At 45.4% G+C, this 17,050-nt stretch overlaps 1 protein-coding gene across 1 annotated transcript in view; it reads right to left on the minus strand.

Annotated features, from left to right (window-relative positions):
- Positions 1-17,050, minus strand: part of LOC148501728 (uncharacterized) — a 44,286-nt gene that overhangs the window by 12,572 nt on the left and 14,664 nt on the right. The window contains exons 3-6 of the mRNA XM_088450045.1: positions 8,408-8,599; positions 7,249-7,327; positions 7,034-7,131; positions 2,693-3,044 (exon numbers count right to left, since the gene is read on the minus strand). Of these exons, the coding sequence (XP_088306171.1) occupies positions 2,693-3,044; positions 7,034-7,131; positions 7,249-7,327; positions 8,408-8,599 (721 nt within the window). The remainder of the gene's footprint in view (positions 1-2,692; positions 3,045-7,033; positions 7,132-7,248; positions 7,328-8,407; positions 8,600-17,050) is intronic.

A 17,050-nucleotide genomic window follows, 5' to 3' on the forward strand; every position in this document is an offset into this window, starting at 1 on the left:
GTGCCTAACCCTAACCCTCCCTCCCCCTAGCCTCACCCTAACCTCCCCCCGGGGGTGCCTAACCCTAACCCTCCCTCACCCTAACCTCCCCCCGGGGGTGCCTAACCCTAACCCTCCCTCCCCCTAGCCTCACCCTAACCTCCCCCCGGGGGTGCCTAACCCTAACCCTCCCTCCCCCTAGCCTAACCCTAACCTCCTGGGGGGTCCCTAACCCTATGTTTCCCCCAGGAGCCCATAACCTAACCCTCCCCCCCGGCGGCTATCCGCGCTAGGCATCACTTCAATCGGGATGCCGGGCGCCGGTCTCCTGGTGTCGGTAAAATGACAGGCGTCTAAATTTAGACACCTGTCATTTAACCCTCACCGGGATTAAGCAGTCAGGAAGCCGGCTGTCGGGATTAGGTCCGCCTGGCTTCCCGCCTGCATACCGTTGACCAATACTGGTACTCAGAAAGCACCTCTTGGACACCCTCCCAAACGACCTTCCATAGGTTTCTCATTTCCAATAGGACAGCAGGAATGTTTGCTGTAGTAGAGCAAGGCCATCAGTCCTCATCCCCCAAATCTCCACCCGCAGACGGGTTAGGTGGGAGATTTTGGGAAACAGAGGATTGGAGGGAAGATCATAAAGTAACGACAAGGTGGTGGGATCCAGGTTTCTCACCCATAGGCATGGAGGCAGAGCAAAGGAGATTATACTGTTTATACCTGTGCGATGGCGCTTTGTTGTGCTGATAAAGCCAGCTCCCATGAATGGTTGCAAATTATCCACTGGGCTTCGGTCTGTCTGGGGGTGTTGCAGGTCTGGGGGCGTTCCCTGCCACTCTCTGCAGCAATGTCGCACTCCCGTCGGATGTTACAATGTGTGCCAGATGTTGCTGTCAGAGTTTATGTCTGGTACAGCAGTGTCATACACTACAGCAGGGTCTTCCCTGAGGTTGTGTAGTCACAGTGTCCAGATTTCGTGTAGATTTTGGAGATGTAGTGACCCATTACTCTGACACCGACTATCAAGCCTTGTTCAAAGTCGCTTAAATCCTGAAGATTGAGATCATCACTGCTGATTATACGACAACGGGCTGCAGAGATATCTGCCTAGATATATTACTTCAATTGTGGAAGATACCATCTAAAGCGGGGGGGGGGGGTGGTGGCATGTGCTGGGAATGCGGCTGTCTCAGGTTTTCTGGCACACAAATGTACTACGTCTAAGATATACATAAACAAGCTGTTTATGGCCTTGGTGTTTGTGCAGCTGGATAAAGAGTTGATGTGTTACTCTTTGTAGCAATATGCTGTATAAAGCTTGACACACACCTATACAATCCTCGGGCCGATCACCTGTGATTGTACAGGTGTGCATGTACTACCGTTGGTGGAGAGTTAGCTGATAAGCGGCTTATAATGCTCCTGCAGCAGTCGGGATCGAGAGGTCGCATCTTATGTGCTGTTTGATATTTCTTGGCCAGACTTCCCGATCCCACAAAAGTCCGTACACACTGAGCTGTGTGTGTACGGTGTTTACAGGCAGCGTTTAACCCGATCAGCCGGGGATAGAATAGGTGTGCACCCAGCTTAACTGGGGAGCCACCGCCTATTGTGTGCATAAAGCATAGCTAACAAAGGACAAGCAGCAGCCTTGTCTGGATCTAAGGAGACGTCACGGTGTCCAGGTCTCCTCAGACTATCAAAGCCAAGAGAAGTGATACATTATATCAAAGGAAACCAAAGCGCAATACTTCATGTGACCACTGGTGACTAATTATATATATATATATATATATATATATATATATACAGTTTATAGGGGGATTTAAAATGTGCCCATTAACCCTCACAAACTAATGAAACCGCAACGGTACTACTAGAGAAACATGCCACAATGGAACCAGTAGTGACTTAGATCATGCGATTATCTACTGACTTACCTCAGAGGAATGGTTCATCGCAGCGGGAGGAGCCAGTGTGGAAAGCAGCCAATAGCAGTGTGGTGAGGAGTCACATATTTACACTAGCTATATACTACTATTACTATCCGGCATTTGTTCTACTGTCTGGTATGAGTAAAATATTACATCCATTAAAGACTAAGACATTACATCATGGTCTGATTGCACGGAATACATACGTTTCACCGGCAGCCGCGTGGCCGGCGGTTCAAATCCCTGCAGAGCCAGCCTGACGTGGATGGAAATCCCGATCGTCTATAAGGTAAGTATGATCTAACCTAATCTACCCCCTAACCCTAACCCCCCCCCCCCCCTGTGCCTAACCCTAATCCCCCCTTTCCCCACCATCTAAACCTAAGTCCCCAGGGGGGGTGCCTAACCCTGTTCCCTCCGGGGGTGTCTAACCGTAACCCTCCCTCCCCTTAGCCTAAACCGAACCTCCGGGGGGGGCCTAACCCTAAGTCACCCCCCGGAACTCTAAACCTAACCCTCCCCCCCCCTGCACGGCTGTCTGCGCTCGGCATCCCTTCGATCGGGATGCCGGGCGCCGGTCTCCCGGCGTAGGTTAATTAACCCTCGCCGGGATTCTGTAATGGAGATGCCGTCGGTCGGCATAGCGACCGCCGGCATCATAAACGCATCCCGATTGCACTCTCCATGTCTCATATAAATTGAGGACGGGTGTGTTGTAGTGACTGAGAAAGTGGAATATGTGACTTATGTAATAAGTGTTTATTACTAACCTGTGCGGATATCTGTAGGGATTTCCTCCTCCTTACACTTCTGATCAACCCTCACATGTGTCTCTTCTTCTCCCCCTGTATATTCTGCCTTATTATCAGTCACATACGTCTCTTCTTCTCCCTCTATATCTTCTGCCTTCATATCAGTCACATACGTCTCTTCTTCTCCCTCTATATCTTCTGCCTTCATATCAGTCACATACGTCTCTTCTTCCCCCTCTATATCTTCTGCCTTCATATCAGTCACATACGTCTCTTCTTCTCCCTCTATATCTTCTGCCTTCATATCAGTCAAATACGTCTCTTCTTCTCCCTCTATATCTTCTGCCTTATTATCAGACAGGACTTCACCCTAATAACCCCCCAAAAACATTTTTTTTGAATAACATTTTTTATTTATTGACATAAATTCAACAAAGTTACAATATTGTAGGATTCTTGTTGTAATATACAATGTTATTACGATAAATTCAGTTTGAAAATACAGATTTTGTTTTGTCCTCTTGTACAACTCCAACCAACTCCTGGAGTAATAATATCCTATATGACAATTATAATTAAACATCAACATATTTATAAACACAAAGCCTTACCTTTAGAAAAATATGACTGTAACCAATTAAAATAGATTATTTTTAATTTTTCTTTGTATTAAAAGAGTGCTTGTCCTTCTATAACTGTTAAATTGTACCAAGTCGTCCACTGAAAACTACGTTTCAGAGCCGATTTCTGTTCGGGTGTTAATGTATGTATTAAAGGAAGCCATATTGAGAAAAATTTCCCTGCTAACTTTTCTTTGTCTAGAGTTGTGGAAGACCAATCCATGTTAAATAAGTAAAGTATTCTTGGCATCATCAGACTAAGGGAAGGTGCATTAGGTTCTATCCAGCAGGATAAGATTGTTTTTTTGGCTGTAGCTGCTATTTTTGTCAATAGAAGTTTTTACGATTTGTTTAATATGTATACAGAAGAAGATTCATATTTACTCCAAAAGGCCCATTCTGGAGTCATCAAAAAGTCTATGTGTAGTGTATTTTTAATATATAAATAAACCTGTTCCCAAAACTGTTTAACATATGGGCATGACCATAGACCATGGTAGATATCAGCATCAGGAGATTTGCATTTAAAGCAGTCAGCGTTTGTGGATTAAGGCCCTCATTCAGAGCCGTATGCTCTGAGCAGAGCGCACGCTCTGAATGAGGGCCGGGCTCCATGAAAATGGAGCGTCCTCCTGGACGCTCGTATAGCTGTGGGTCACCACCCACAGGCTATACGAGCGTGCATTGTGATGGCAGCGATGGTCGTGACCATCGCGACCATCGAAATTGCGAGCTGGAGCCTGCGGTTGAGGTTTTCAACCGCAAGCTCCGGAGTGATTTTGGCTCTATCAGAGCCAAAATCACTCCCACTGACATCACTAGTGACTAGTGATGTCAGTGAGCCGGCTTTTGACGGGAGGCGTTCCCGTGGGAACGCCCCCATCAGGGAGGCACGCCCCCGGCACGCCCACCAAAGGGGGCGTGCTGTCAATCAACATTGACAGCATGCCCCCTTTGATCGGACACAACGAGCAAAGGACTTTCCTTCGCTCGTCGCGTCTGGCGCATGCGCACGACGGAGCTCCCTCCGTCGTGCGCATGCTCAGTCCATAACATCGACCCACTTGCGAGCGGACAGCCGCTCGCGAGTGGGTCTGAATCAGGCCCTAAGTATTGTAATCTAGGGGTATAATGTGTCCTGTGTAGAATTTTGTAATTCATTTCTGCATATGAAATGGAAATTAAATCTTTGTTTAGTCTTTTGGTGGCTTGGGTTAGGAAAGGTAAATCCAACTCAGGGAAGTCATTTTTCCACTTGGCCAATCCACCCGTTATTTTAGATAAATCCATTATGGGTCTTATATATGAATATATATTGGAAGAGGGGAAGGGATCACCCAGCCGAAGCCGTAGCATTTCATCTAGCCTAAATTGCGTGTCTGCCTCTGTAAGTACTCTCATTGTTCTTTGTAAGTAGCTAGATGCTTGTAAATAGGGAAAAATAGGAATAAGTAGGTTAGGGAATTGTTGCTGAAGCTGGTTATGGGAATATGGTTGCTGAGTGTTACCATCTATCATATGATATAAGTATCTTAAACCATGAAGGGACCAGGTCTTCGTGTAAGGAGATGCCCAACCTCCAGGGAAAAGGGGGTTATCTGACAATGGGAGAAAAAGAGTATGGGACCAGGATAATTTTAATGTTGAACGGGTTTGTCTCCAGGCTGCACATGTGGTGGATAAAAGTATATTCTCTTTAATGTCTGCTGGGATATTAGACGAATGCATATGTAATAGAGCTGCCAGATGTGTTCCAGGGCTAAACGCTTGTTCAATACCATAATTGCTAAAATTACTATGGCCACCGATCCAGTCCATGGCAAACCGGTAATTAGCCGCCAAGGAATAAGTTTTAATACATGGCAAGTTCACCCCACCCAAATCAGTGGTTTGTTGATGTTTAAAAAGAGAGATTCTGGGTCTCTTTCCTGCCCAGACAAATCTTCGCATCTCCTTATTCAAGAGTCGGAGATCTTTTCTCTTGAATAGTAAGGGTAACATTTGAATTATATATAGGATGCGAGGAAAACTCACCATTTTCACAACATGACAGCGTCCAATATAAGATAGGGGTAAGGTAGACCATGTCTTAAAATCTCTCAACATTTGAGCCAGAATTCCTCCATGGTTGGCAGCATATAATTGGGAGGGGTGAGCAGGTATATTGATGCCCAAGTAGCTTATTTGTGAAGAAGCCCATTTAAAAGGGAAAGTGTACCCCAGTTATCACCTGCTTGCGGGTAGAAAGCTAAAGCCTCCGTTTTGACAGTGTTAACCTGAAATCCCGCTATGGATCCAAATATATTAAGTGCATTTTGTGGTAATGGGATAGCCTGTCTGGGGTTCTGGAAGTACAATAATAAGTCATCAGCGAAGGCTGAAACTTTGAGTTCTTGGATAGCTATAGTTATACCCTTTCATCCCCCCTGCTGTACAAAATGTCTTATTAGTGGGTCAATTGCTAAGTTAAATAGCAGGGGGGATAACGAGCAGCCTTGACGTGTTCCTCTGTGTAAAGTAAAATGTTTGGTATTCAGATTGTTTATTGTCAAGAATGCAGATGGGGAATTATAGAACGCCTTAAAAACATGAATAAAATTTGGACCAAAATGTTGTAAGTGAAAAATTCTTAACAAGTGAGACCAGTAAACCTTGTCAAAAGCCTTATCGGCATCACAGCTGACAATGATGTTGGATAATTCTTTAGCCTGATGAGTGTGTCATTGCCGCTATAAGGGTTCTTATGTTGTGCACGGAGTGTCTCCCTTTTATAAAGCCTGTTTGAGATGGGTGTATAATTCTAGAAAGGATAGGCTGTAATCTTTGTGCTATTAATTTGGAGAATATTTTTAAGTCTTGGTTTAACAAGGAGATGGGGCGATAGGATGAAGTTAAGGTAGGGTCACGGTTAGGCTTAGGGAGAACTATAATACGAGCCACATTAAATTGTGGTGGGGCTGTATTACCATTTAGTATGGAGTTGAACAAATCTTTAAGGTATGGGGTTATGTATGGTAGTAGCATCTTATAGTATTCCGCGCTCAATCCGTCAGGGCGCGGGGTTTTTCCTCCTGGTAAGGAGTTAATAATACTTTTAATTTCTTCCTCAGTTATTGGGTTGTCCAAACTAGAGCGCTCCTCCTCATTGAGTGTAGGGAGTCCTGCCTGACGCAGGAATTCAATCGCTAAATTCTGATCAGTGTTCGGGAGTTCATAGAGTTGCCGGTAATACTGAAGGAACTCCTCCGCTACTTTATTGGGGTCCGCAAGAATCACTGAGGTGTCAGAAAGTATTTTCGTGATATGTTTGGGGGTCGTGTGTTGTTTAAGCATGGAGGCTAATAGTTTGCCAGATCTGTTACCCCATTTGAAATATCTTTGTTTTTGAAATGTGACACCTAATGAGGCTTGTTCCTCACAGGCATTATCATAAAGCAACTTGGCTTCTTTATATTTATTTTTGTTGTCTTCCGTGGGGTATTGTATAAAATAGGAATATGTTCATGATAATGTCTAAGTTCTTTTAATTTATTAAGCAATTTCCTACGACGGTGAGTGACATAGCCAATAATATGGCCTCTCATCACAGGTTTCGAGGCGTTCCACCCAAAAACATTTCTGATTTCATTAATTCACATTAAGTAGAAGAATTCCAGTAAATAAGACACACACAGCTTCTCTACATATCATATAGTGACAGACACTGTGGTATATTAGTGAGACCCTAACTCCAACCTACCAGATGTTCCTGTGGAAACCAGTGATTCTCCTCTGTACAATCCTGGGAATATAGAGGACGGGGACATCTCTCTGGGGTCTTCCTGTTACTGGGTCCATCTGTAGGAGACACACAATGACTGAGTACATTGTATATATGTGATTATCAGGTGGTGTGTATATAGGGGGCCCCCATACCTGCTCTCCGCTGTACAATAAATGACAGTCTCCTCTTACCCAGTGATGTGAGGGGCCGATGATTCTCCATCATCACGTCACTGTACAGACCCGTGTGTTCCTCTATATACTCCCCCTCCTGCATGGAGACATAGAAAGTGACATCCTGACACCTTATAGGAACCTGACACACACAATGATACAGTAATCACCCAGACACATCCCCTGGTGTTACTGTATAATGTCCTATTCCCAGCAGTCACCTCTCCAGTCATCACCCAGACACATCCCCTGGTGTTACTGTGTAATGTCCCATTCCCAGCAGTCGCCTCTCCAGTCATCACCCAGACACATCCCCTGGTGTTACTGTATAATGTACCATTCCCAGCAGTCGCCTCTCCAGTCATCACCCAGTCACATCCCCTGGTGTTACTGTATAATGTCCCATTCCCAGCAGTCGCCTCTCCAGTCATCACCCAGACACATCCCCTGGTGTTACTGTATAATGTCCCATTCCCAGCAGTCGCCTCTCCAGTCATCACCCAGACACATCCCCTGGTGTTACTGTATAATGTCCCATTCCCAGCAGTCGCCTCTCCAGTCATCACCCAGACACATCCCCCGGTGTTACTGTATAATGTCCCATTCCCAGCAGTCACCTCTCCAGTCATCACCCAGACACCACGCCGTTCCCAGCAGTCACCTCTCCAGTCAGCACCCAGACACATCCCATGGTGTTACTGTATAATGTCCTATTCCCAGCAGTCACCTCTCCAGTCATCACCCAGACACATCCCCTGGTGTTACTGTATAATGTCCGATTCCCAGCAGTCACCTCTCCAGTCATCACCCAGACACATCCCCTGGTGTTACTGTATAATGTCCTATTCCCAGCAGTCACCTCTCCAGTCATCACCCAGACACATCCCCCAGTGTTACTGTGTAATGTCCCATTCCCAGCAGTCACCACTCCAGTCATCACCCAGACACATCCCCTGGTGTTACTGTATAATGTCCCATTCCCAGCAGTCACCTCTCCAGTCACCACCCAGACACATCCCCTGGTGTTACTGTATAATGTCCCATTCCCAGCAGTCACCACCCAGACACATCCCCCGGTGTTACTGTATAATGTCCCATTCCCAGCAATCACCTCTCCAGTCATCACCCAGACACATCCCTCGGTGTTACTGTATAATGTCCCATTCCCAGCAGTCACCTCTCCAGTCAGCAGCTGAATGATCTTGTTGGTGAGTTCCAGGATCTTATGGTCATTGTCTCTCTCATGTATCAGCGAGTGAGGTAGAGGCACCGTGATGGGGCTCTGGGTCCTGTTCAATCCTCCTAACACACGGGGACGGCTGCTGGGTGTCTCACACTCACCAGATGTTTTCTTCACTACTGTGTAACCCTGTTAATTAGGGGTGAAACCAAATATCACTATATACACTCCCAGATCCCCTCACCTCCCCAGTCATGTCCCTGTATTATTACTAAAGATAAGTGATGTCACTGTGACACTCCCAGATCCCCTCACCTCCCCAGTCATGTCCCTGTATTATTACTATAGATATAAGTGATGTCACTGTGACACTCCCAGATCCCCTCACCTCCCCAGTCATGTCCCTGTATTATTACTATAGATATAAGTGATGTCACTGTGACTCCCCCAGATACCCTCACCTTCCCAGTCATGTCCCTGTATTATTACTATAGATATAAGTGATGTCACTGTGACTCCCCCAGATACCCTCACCTCCCCAGTCATGTCCCTGTATTATTACTATAGATATAAGTGATGTCACTGTGACACTCCCAGATCCCCTCACCTCCCCAGTCATGTCCCTGTATTATTACTATAGATATAAGTGATGTCACTGTGACACTCCCAGATCCCCTCACCTCCCCAGTCATGTCCCTGTATTATTACTATAGATATAAGTGATGTCACTGTGACACTCCCAGATCCCCTCACCTCCCCAGTCATGTCCCTGTATTATTACTATAGATATAAGTGATGTCACTGTGACACTCCCAGATCCTCTCACCTCCCCAGTCATGTCCCTGTATTATTACTATAGATAAGTGATGTCACTGTGACACTCCCAGATCCCCTCACCTCCCCAGTCATGTCCCTGTATTATTACTATAGATATAAGTGATGTCACTGTGACACGCCCAGATCCCCTCACCTCCCCAGTCATGTCCCTGTATTATTACTATAGATATAAGTGATGTCACTGTGACACTCCCAGATCCCCTCACCTCCCCAGTCATGTCCCTGTATTATTACTATAGATATAAGTGATGTCACTGTGACACTCCCAGATCCCCTCACCGCCCCAGTCATGTCCCTGTATTATTACTATAGATATAAGTGATATCACTGTGACACTCCCAGTCCCTCTCACCTCCCCAGTCATGTCCCTGTATTATTACTATAGATATAAGTGATGTCACTGTGACACTCCCAGATCCCCTCACCTCCCCAGTCATGTCCCTGTATTATTACTATAGATATAAGTGATGTCACTGTGATACTCCCAGATCCCCTCACCTCCCCAGTCATGTCCCTGTATTACTATAGATATAAGTGATGTCACTGTGACACTCCCAGATCCCCTCACCTCCCCAGTCATGTCCCTGTATTATTACTATAGATATAAGTGATGTCACTGTGACACTATGAGACCCTCTCACCTCCCCAGTCATGTCCCTGTATTATTACTATAGATATAAGTGATGTCACTGTGACACTCCCAGATCCCCTCACCTCCCCAGTCATGTCCCTGTATTATTACTATAGATATAAGTGATGTCACTGTGACACTATGAGACCCTCTCACCTCCCCAGTCATGTCCCTGTATTATTACTATAGATATAAGTGATGTCACTGTGACACCCCCAGATCCCCTCACCTACACAGTCATGTCCCTGTATTATTACTATAGGTATAAGTAATGTCCCTGTGACACTCGCAGATCCTCTCACCTCCCCAGTCATGTCCCTGTATTATTACTATAGATATAAGTGATATCACTGTGACACTCCCACATCCCCTCACCTCCCCTGTCATGTCCCTGTATTATTACTATAGATATTAGTGATGTCACTGTGACACTCCCAGATCCCCTCACCTCCCCAGTCATGTCCCTGTATTATTACTATAGATATAAGTGATGTCACTGTGACACCCCCAGATCCCCTCACCTCCCCAGTCATGTCTCTGTATTATTACTATGGATATAAGTGATGTCACTGTGACACTCCCAGATCCTCTCACCTCCCCAGTCATGTCCCTGTATTATTACTATAGATATAAGTGATGTCACTGTGACACTCCCAGATCCCCTCACCTCCCCAGTCATGTCCCTGTATTATTACTATAGTTATGTGATGTCACTGTGACACTCCCAGATCCCCTCACCTCCCCAGTCATGTCCCTGTATTATTACTATAGATATAAGTGATGTCACTGTGACACTCCCACATCCCCTCACCTCCCCAGTCATGTCCCTGTATTATTACTATAGATATAAGTGATGTCACTGTGACACTCCCAGATCCTCTCACCTCCCCAGTCATGTCCCTGTATTATTACTATAGATATAAGTGATGTCACTGTGACACTCTCAGATCCCTTCACCTCCCCAGTCATGTCCCTGTATTATTACTATAGATATAAGTGATGTCACTGTGACACTCCCAGACCCTCTCACCTCCCCAGTCATGTCCCTGTATTATTACTATGTATATAAGTGATATCACTGTGACACCCCCAGATCCCCTCACCTCCCCAGTCATGTCCCTGTATTATTACTATAGATATAAGTGATGTCACTGTGACGCTCCCAGATCCCCTCACCTCCCCAGTCATGTCCCTGTATTATTACTACAGATATAAGTGATATCACTGTGACACTCTCAGATCCCCTCACCTCCCCAGTCATGTCCCTGTATTATTACTATAGATATAAGTGATGTCGCTGTGACACTCCCAGACCCTCTCACCTCCCCAGTCATGTCCCTGTATTATTACTATAGATATAAGTGATGTCGCTGTGACACTCCCAGATCCCCTCACCTCCCCAGTCATGTCCCTGTATTATTACTATAGATATAAGTGATGTCACTGTGACGCTCCCAGATCCCCTCACCTCCCCAGTCATGTCCCTGTATTATTACTATAGATATAAGTGATGTCACTGTGACGCTCCCAGATCCCCTCACCTCCCCAGTCATGTCCCTGTATTATTACTACAGATATAAGTGATATCACTGTGACACTCTCAGATCCCCTCACCTCCCCAGTCATGTCCCTGTATTATTACTATAGATATAAGTGATATCACTGTGACACTCTCAGATCCCCTCACCTCCCCAGTCATGTCCCTGTATTATTACTACAGATATAAGTGATGTCACTGTGACACTCCCAGATCCCTCTCACCTCCCCAGTCATGTCCCTGTATTATTACTATAGATATAAGTGATGTCACTGTGACACTCCCAGATCCCCTCACCTCCCCAGTCATGTCCCTGTATTATTACTATAGATATAAGTGATGTCACTGTGACACTCCCAGATCCCCTCACCTCCCCAGTCATGTCCCTGTATTATTACTATAGATATAAGTGATGTCACTGTGACACTCCCCTCACCTCCCCAGTCATGTCCCTGTATTATTACTATAGATATAAGTGATGTCACTGTGACACTCCCAGATCCCTTCACCTCCCCAGTCATGTACCTGTATTATTACTATAGATATAAGTGATGTCAGTGTGACACTCCCAGATCCCCTCACCTCCCCAGTCATGTCCCTGTATTATTACTATAGATATAAGTGATGTCACTGTGACTCCCCCAGATCCCCTCACCTTCCCAGTCATGTCCCTGTATTATTACTATAGATATAAGTGATGTCACTGTGACTCCCCCAGATCCCCTCACCTCCCCAGTCATGTCCCTGTATTATTACTATAGATAAGTGATGTCACTGTGACACTCCCAGATCCCCTCACCTCCCCAGTCATGTCCCTGTATTATTACTATAGATATAAGTGATGTCACTGTGACACTCCCAGATCCCCTCACCTCCCCAGTCATGTCCCTGTATTATTACTATAGATATAAGTGATGTCACTGTGACACTCCCAGATCCCCTCACCTTCCCAGTCATGTCCCTGTATTATTACTATAGATATAAGTGATGTCACTGTGACACTCCCAGATCCCCTCACCTCCCCAGTCATGTCCCTGTATTATTACTATAGATATAAGTGATGTCACTGTGACACTCCCAGATCCCCTCACCGCCCCAGTCATGTCCCTGTATTATTACTATAGATATAAGTGATATCACTGTGACACTCCCAGTCCCTCTCACCTCCCCAGTCATGTCCCTGTATTATTACTATAGATATAAGTGATGTCACTGTGACACTCCCAGATCCCCTCACCTCCCCAGTCATGTCCCTGTATTATTACTATAGATATAAGTGATGTCACTGTGATACTCCCAGATCCCCTCACCTCCCCAGTCATGTCCCTGTATTACTATAGATATAAGTGATGTCACTGTGACACTCCCAGATCCCCTCACCTCCCCAGTCATGTCCCTGTATTATTACTATAGATATAAGTGATGTCACTGTGACACTATGAGACCCTCTCACCTCCCCAGTCATGTCCCTGTATTATTACTATAGATATAAGTGATGTCACTGTGACACTCCCAGATCCCCTCACCTCCCCAGTCATGTCCCTGTATTATTACTATAGATATAAGTGATGTCACTGTGACACTCCCAGATCCCCTCACCTCCCCAGTCATGTCCCTGTATTATTACTATAGATATAAGTGATGTCACTGTGACACTCCCAGATCCCCTCACCTCCCCAGTCATGTCCCTGTATTATTACTATAGATATAAGTGATGTCACTGTGACACTATGAGACCCTCTCACCTCCCCAGTCATGTCCCTGTATTATTACTATAGATATAAGTGATGTCACTGTGACACTCCCAGATCCCCTCACCTCCCCAGTCATGTCCCTGTATTATTACTATAGATATAAGTGATATCACTGTGACACTCCCAAATCCCCTCACCTCCCCAGTCATGTCCCTGTATTATTACTATAGATATAAGTGATGTCACTGACACTCCCAGATCCCCTCACCTCCCCAGTCATGTCCCTGTATTATTACTATAGATATAAGTGATGTCACTGTGACACTCCCAGATCCCCTCACCTCCCCAGTCATGTCCCTGTATTATTACTACAGATATAAGTGATATCACTGTGACACTCCCAGATCCCCTCACCTCCCCAGTCATGTCCCTGTATTATTACTATAGATATAAGTGATGTCACTGTGACACTCCCAGATCCCCTCACCTCCCCAGTCATGTCCCTGTATTATTACTATAGATATAAGTGATATCACTGTGACACTCCCAAATCCCCTCACCTCCCCAGTCATGTCCCTGTATTATTACTATAGATATAAGTGATGTCACTGACACTCCCAGATCCCCTCACCTCCCCAGTCATGTCCCTGTATTATTACTATAGATATAAGTGATGTCACTGTGACACTCCCAGATCCCCTCACCTCCCCAGTCATGTCCCTGTATTATTACTACAGATATAAGTGATATCACTGTGACACTCCAGATCCCCTCACCTCCCCAGTCATGTCCCTGTATTATTACTATAGATATAAGTGATGTCACTGTGACACTCCCAGATCCCCTCACCTCCCAGTCATGTCCCTGTATTATTACTATAGATATAAGTGATGTCACTGTGACACTCCCAGATCCCTTCACCTCCCCAGTCATGTACCTGTATTATTACTATATATATAAGTGATGTCACTGTGACACTCCCAGATCCCCTCACCTCCCCAGTCATCTCCCTGTATTATTACTATAGATAAAATTGATGTCACTGTGACACTCCCAGATCCTCTCACCTCCCCAGTCATGTCCCTGTATTATTACTACAGATATAAGTGATATCACTGTGACACTCCCAGATCCCCTCACCTCCCCAGTCATGTCCCTGTATTATTACTATAGATATAAGTGATGTCACTGTGACACTCCCAGACCCTCTCACCTCCCCAGTCATGTCCCTGTATTATTACTATAGATATAAGTGATGTCACTGTGACACTCCCAGATCCCCTCACCTCCCCAGTCATGTCCCTGTATTATTACTATAGATATAAGTGATGTCACTGTGACACTCCCAGATCCCCTCACCTCCCCAGTCATGTCCCTGTATTATTACTATAGATATAAGTGATGTCACTGTGACACTCCCACATCCCCTCACCTCCCCAGTCATGTCCCTGTATTATTACTATAGATATTAGTGATGTCACTGTGACACTCCCAGATCCCCTCACCTCCCCAGTCATGTCCCTGTATTATTACTATAGATATAAGTGATGTCACTGTGACACCCCAGATCCCCTCACCTCCCCAGTCATGTCTCTGTATTATTACTATGGATATAAGTGATGTCACTGTGACACTCCCAGATCCTCTCACCTCCCCAGTCATGTCCCTGTATTATTACTATAGATATAAGTGATGTCACTGTGACACTCCCAGATCCCCTCACCTCCCCAGTCATGTCCCTGTATTATTACTATAGTTATGTGATGTCACTGTGACACTCCCAGATCCCCTCACCTCCCCAGTCATGTCCCTGTATTATTACTATAGATATAAGTGATGTCACTGTGACACTCCACATCCCCTCACCTCCCCAGTCATGTCCCTGTATTATTACTATAGATATAAGTGATGTCACTGTGACACTCCCAGATCCTCTCACCTCCCCAGTCATGTCCCTGTATTATTACTATAGATATAAGTGATGTCACTGTGACACTCCCAGACCCTCTCACCTCCCCAGTCATGTCCCTGTATTATTACTATGTATATAAGTGATATCACTGTGACACCCCAGATCCCCTCACCTCCCCAGTCATGTCCCTGTATTATTACTATAGATATAAGTGATGTCACTGTGACGCTCCCAGATCCCCTCACCTCCCCAGTCATGTCCCTGTATTATTACTACAGATATAAGTGATATCACTGTGACACTCTCAGATCCCCTCACCTCCCCAGTCATGTCCCTGTATTATTACTATAGATATAAGTGATGTCACTGTGACACTCCCAGACCCTCTCACCTCCCCAGTCATGTCCCTGTATTATTACTATAGATATAAGTGATGTCGCTGTGACACTCCCAGATCCCCTCACCTCCCCAGTCATGTCCCTGTATTATTACTATAGATATAAGTGATGTCACTGTGACACTCCCAGATCCCCTCACCTCCCCAGTCATGTCCCTGTATTATTACTATAGATATAAGTGATGTCACTGTGACACTCCCACATCCCCTCACCTCCCCAGTCATGTCCCTGTATTATTACTATAGATATTAGTGATGTCACTGTGACACTCCCAGATCCCCTCACCTCCCCAGTCATGTCCCTGTATTATTACTATAGATATAAGTGATGTCACTGTGACACCCCCAGATCCCCTCACCTCCCCAGTCATGTCTCTGTATTATTACTATGGATATAAGTGATGTCACTGTGACACTCCCAGATCCTCTCACCTCCCCAGTCATGTCCCTGTATTATTACTATAGATATAAGTGATGTCACTGTGACACTCCCAGATCCCCTCACCTCCCCAGTCATGTCCCTGTATTATTACTATAGTTATGTGATGTCACTGTGACACTCCCAGATCCCCTCACCTCCCCAGTCATGTCCCTGTATTATTACTATAGATATAAGTGATGTCACTGTGACACTCCCACATCCCCTCACCTCCCCAGTCATGTCCCTGTATTATTACTATAGATATAAGTGATGTCACTATGACACTCCCAGATCCTCTCACCTCCCCAGTCATGTCCCTGTATTATTACTATAGATATAAGTGATGTCACTATGACACTCCCACATCCCCTCACCTCCCCAGTCATGTCCCTGTATTATTACTATAGATATAAGTGATGTCACTATGACACTCCCAGATCCTCTCACCTCCCCAGTCATGTCCCTGTATTATTACTATAGATATAAGTGATGTCACTGTGACACTCCCAGATCCCCTCACCTCCCCAGTCATGTCCCTGTATTATTACTATAGATATAAGTGATGTCACTGTGACACTCCCAGACCCTCTCACCTCCCCAGTCATGTCCCTGTATTATTACTATGTATATAAGTGATATCACTGTGACACCCCCAGATCCCCTCACCTCCCCAGTCATGTCCCTGTATTATTACTATAGATATAAGTGATGTCACTGTGACGCTCCCAGATCCCCTCACCTCCCCAGTCATGTCCCTGTATTATTACTATAGATATAAGTGATGTCACTGTGACGCTCCCAGATCCCCTCACCTCCCCAGTCATGTCCCTGTATTATTACTATAGATATAAGTGATGTCACTGTGACGCTCCCAGATCCCCTCACCTCCCCAGTCATGTCCCTGTATTATTACTATAGATATAAGTGATGTCACTGTGACGCTCCCAGATCCCCTCACCTCCCCAGTCATGTCCCTGTATTATTACTATAGATATAAGTGATGTCACTGTGACGCTCCCAGATCCCCTCACCTCCCCAGTCATGTCTCTGTATTATTACTATGGATATAAGTGATGTCACTGTGACACTCCCAGATCCTCTCACCTCCCCAGTCATGTCCCTGTATTATTACTATAGATATAAGTGATATCACTGTGACACTCTCAGATCCCCTCACCTCCCCAGTCATGTCCCTGTATTATTACTACAGA

Source organism: Taudactylus pleione, unplaced genomic scaffold (assembly GCF_031769625.1).
Source record: "Taudactylus pleione unplaced genomic scaffold, aTauple2 ptg000504l, whole genome shotgun sequence".
Classification (NCBI taxonomy): domain Eukaryota; kingdom Metazoa; phylum Chordata; class Amphibia; order Anura; family Myobatrachidae; genus Taudactylus; species Taudactylus pleione.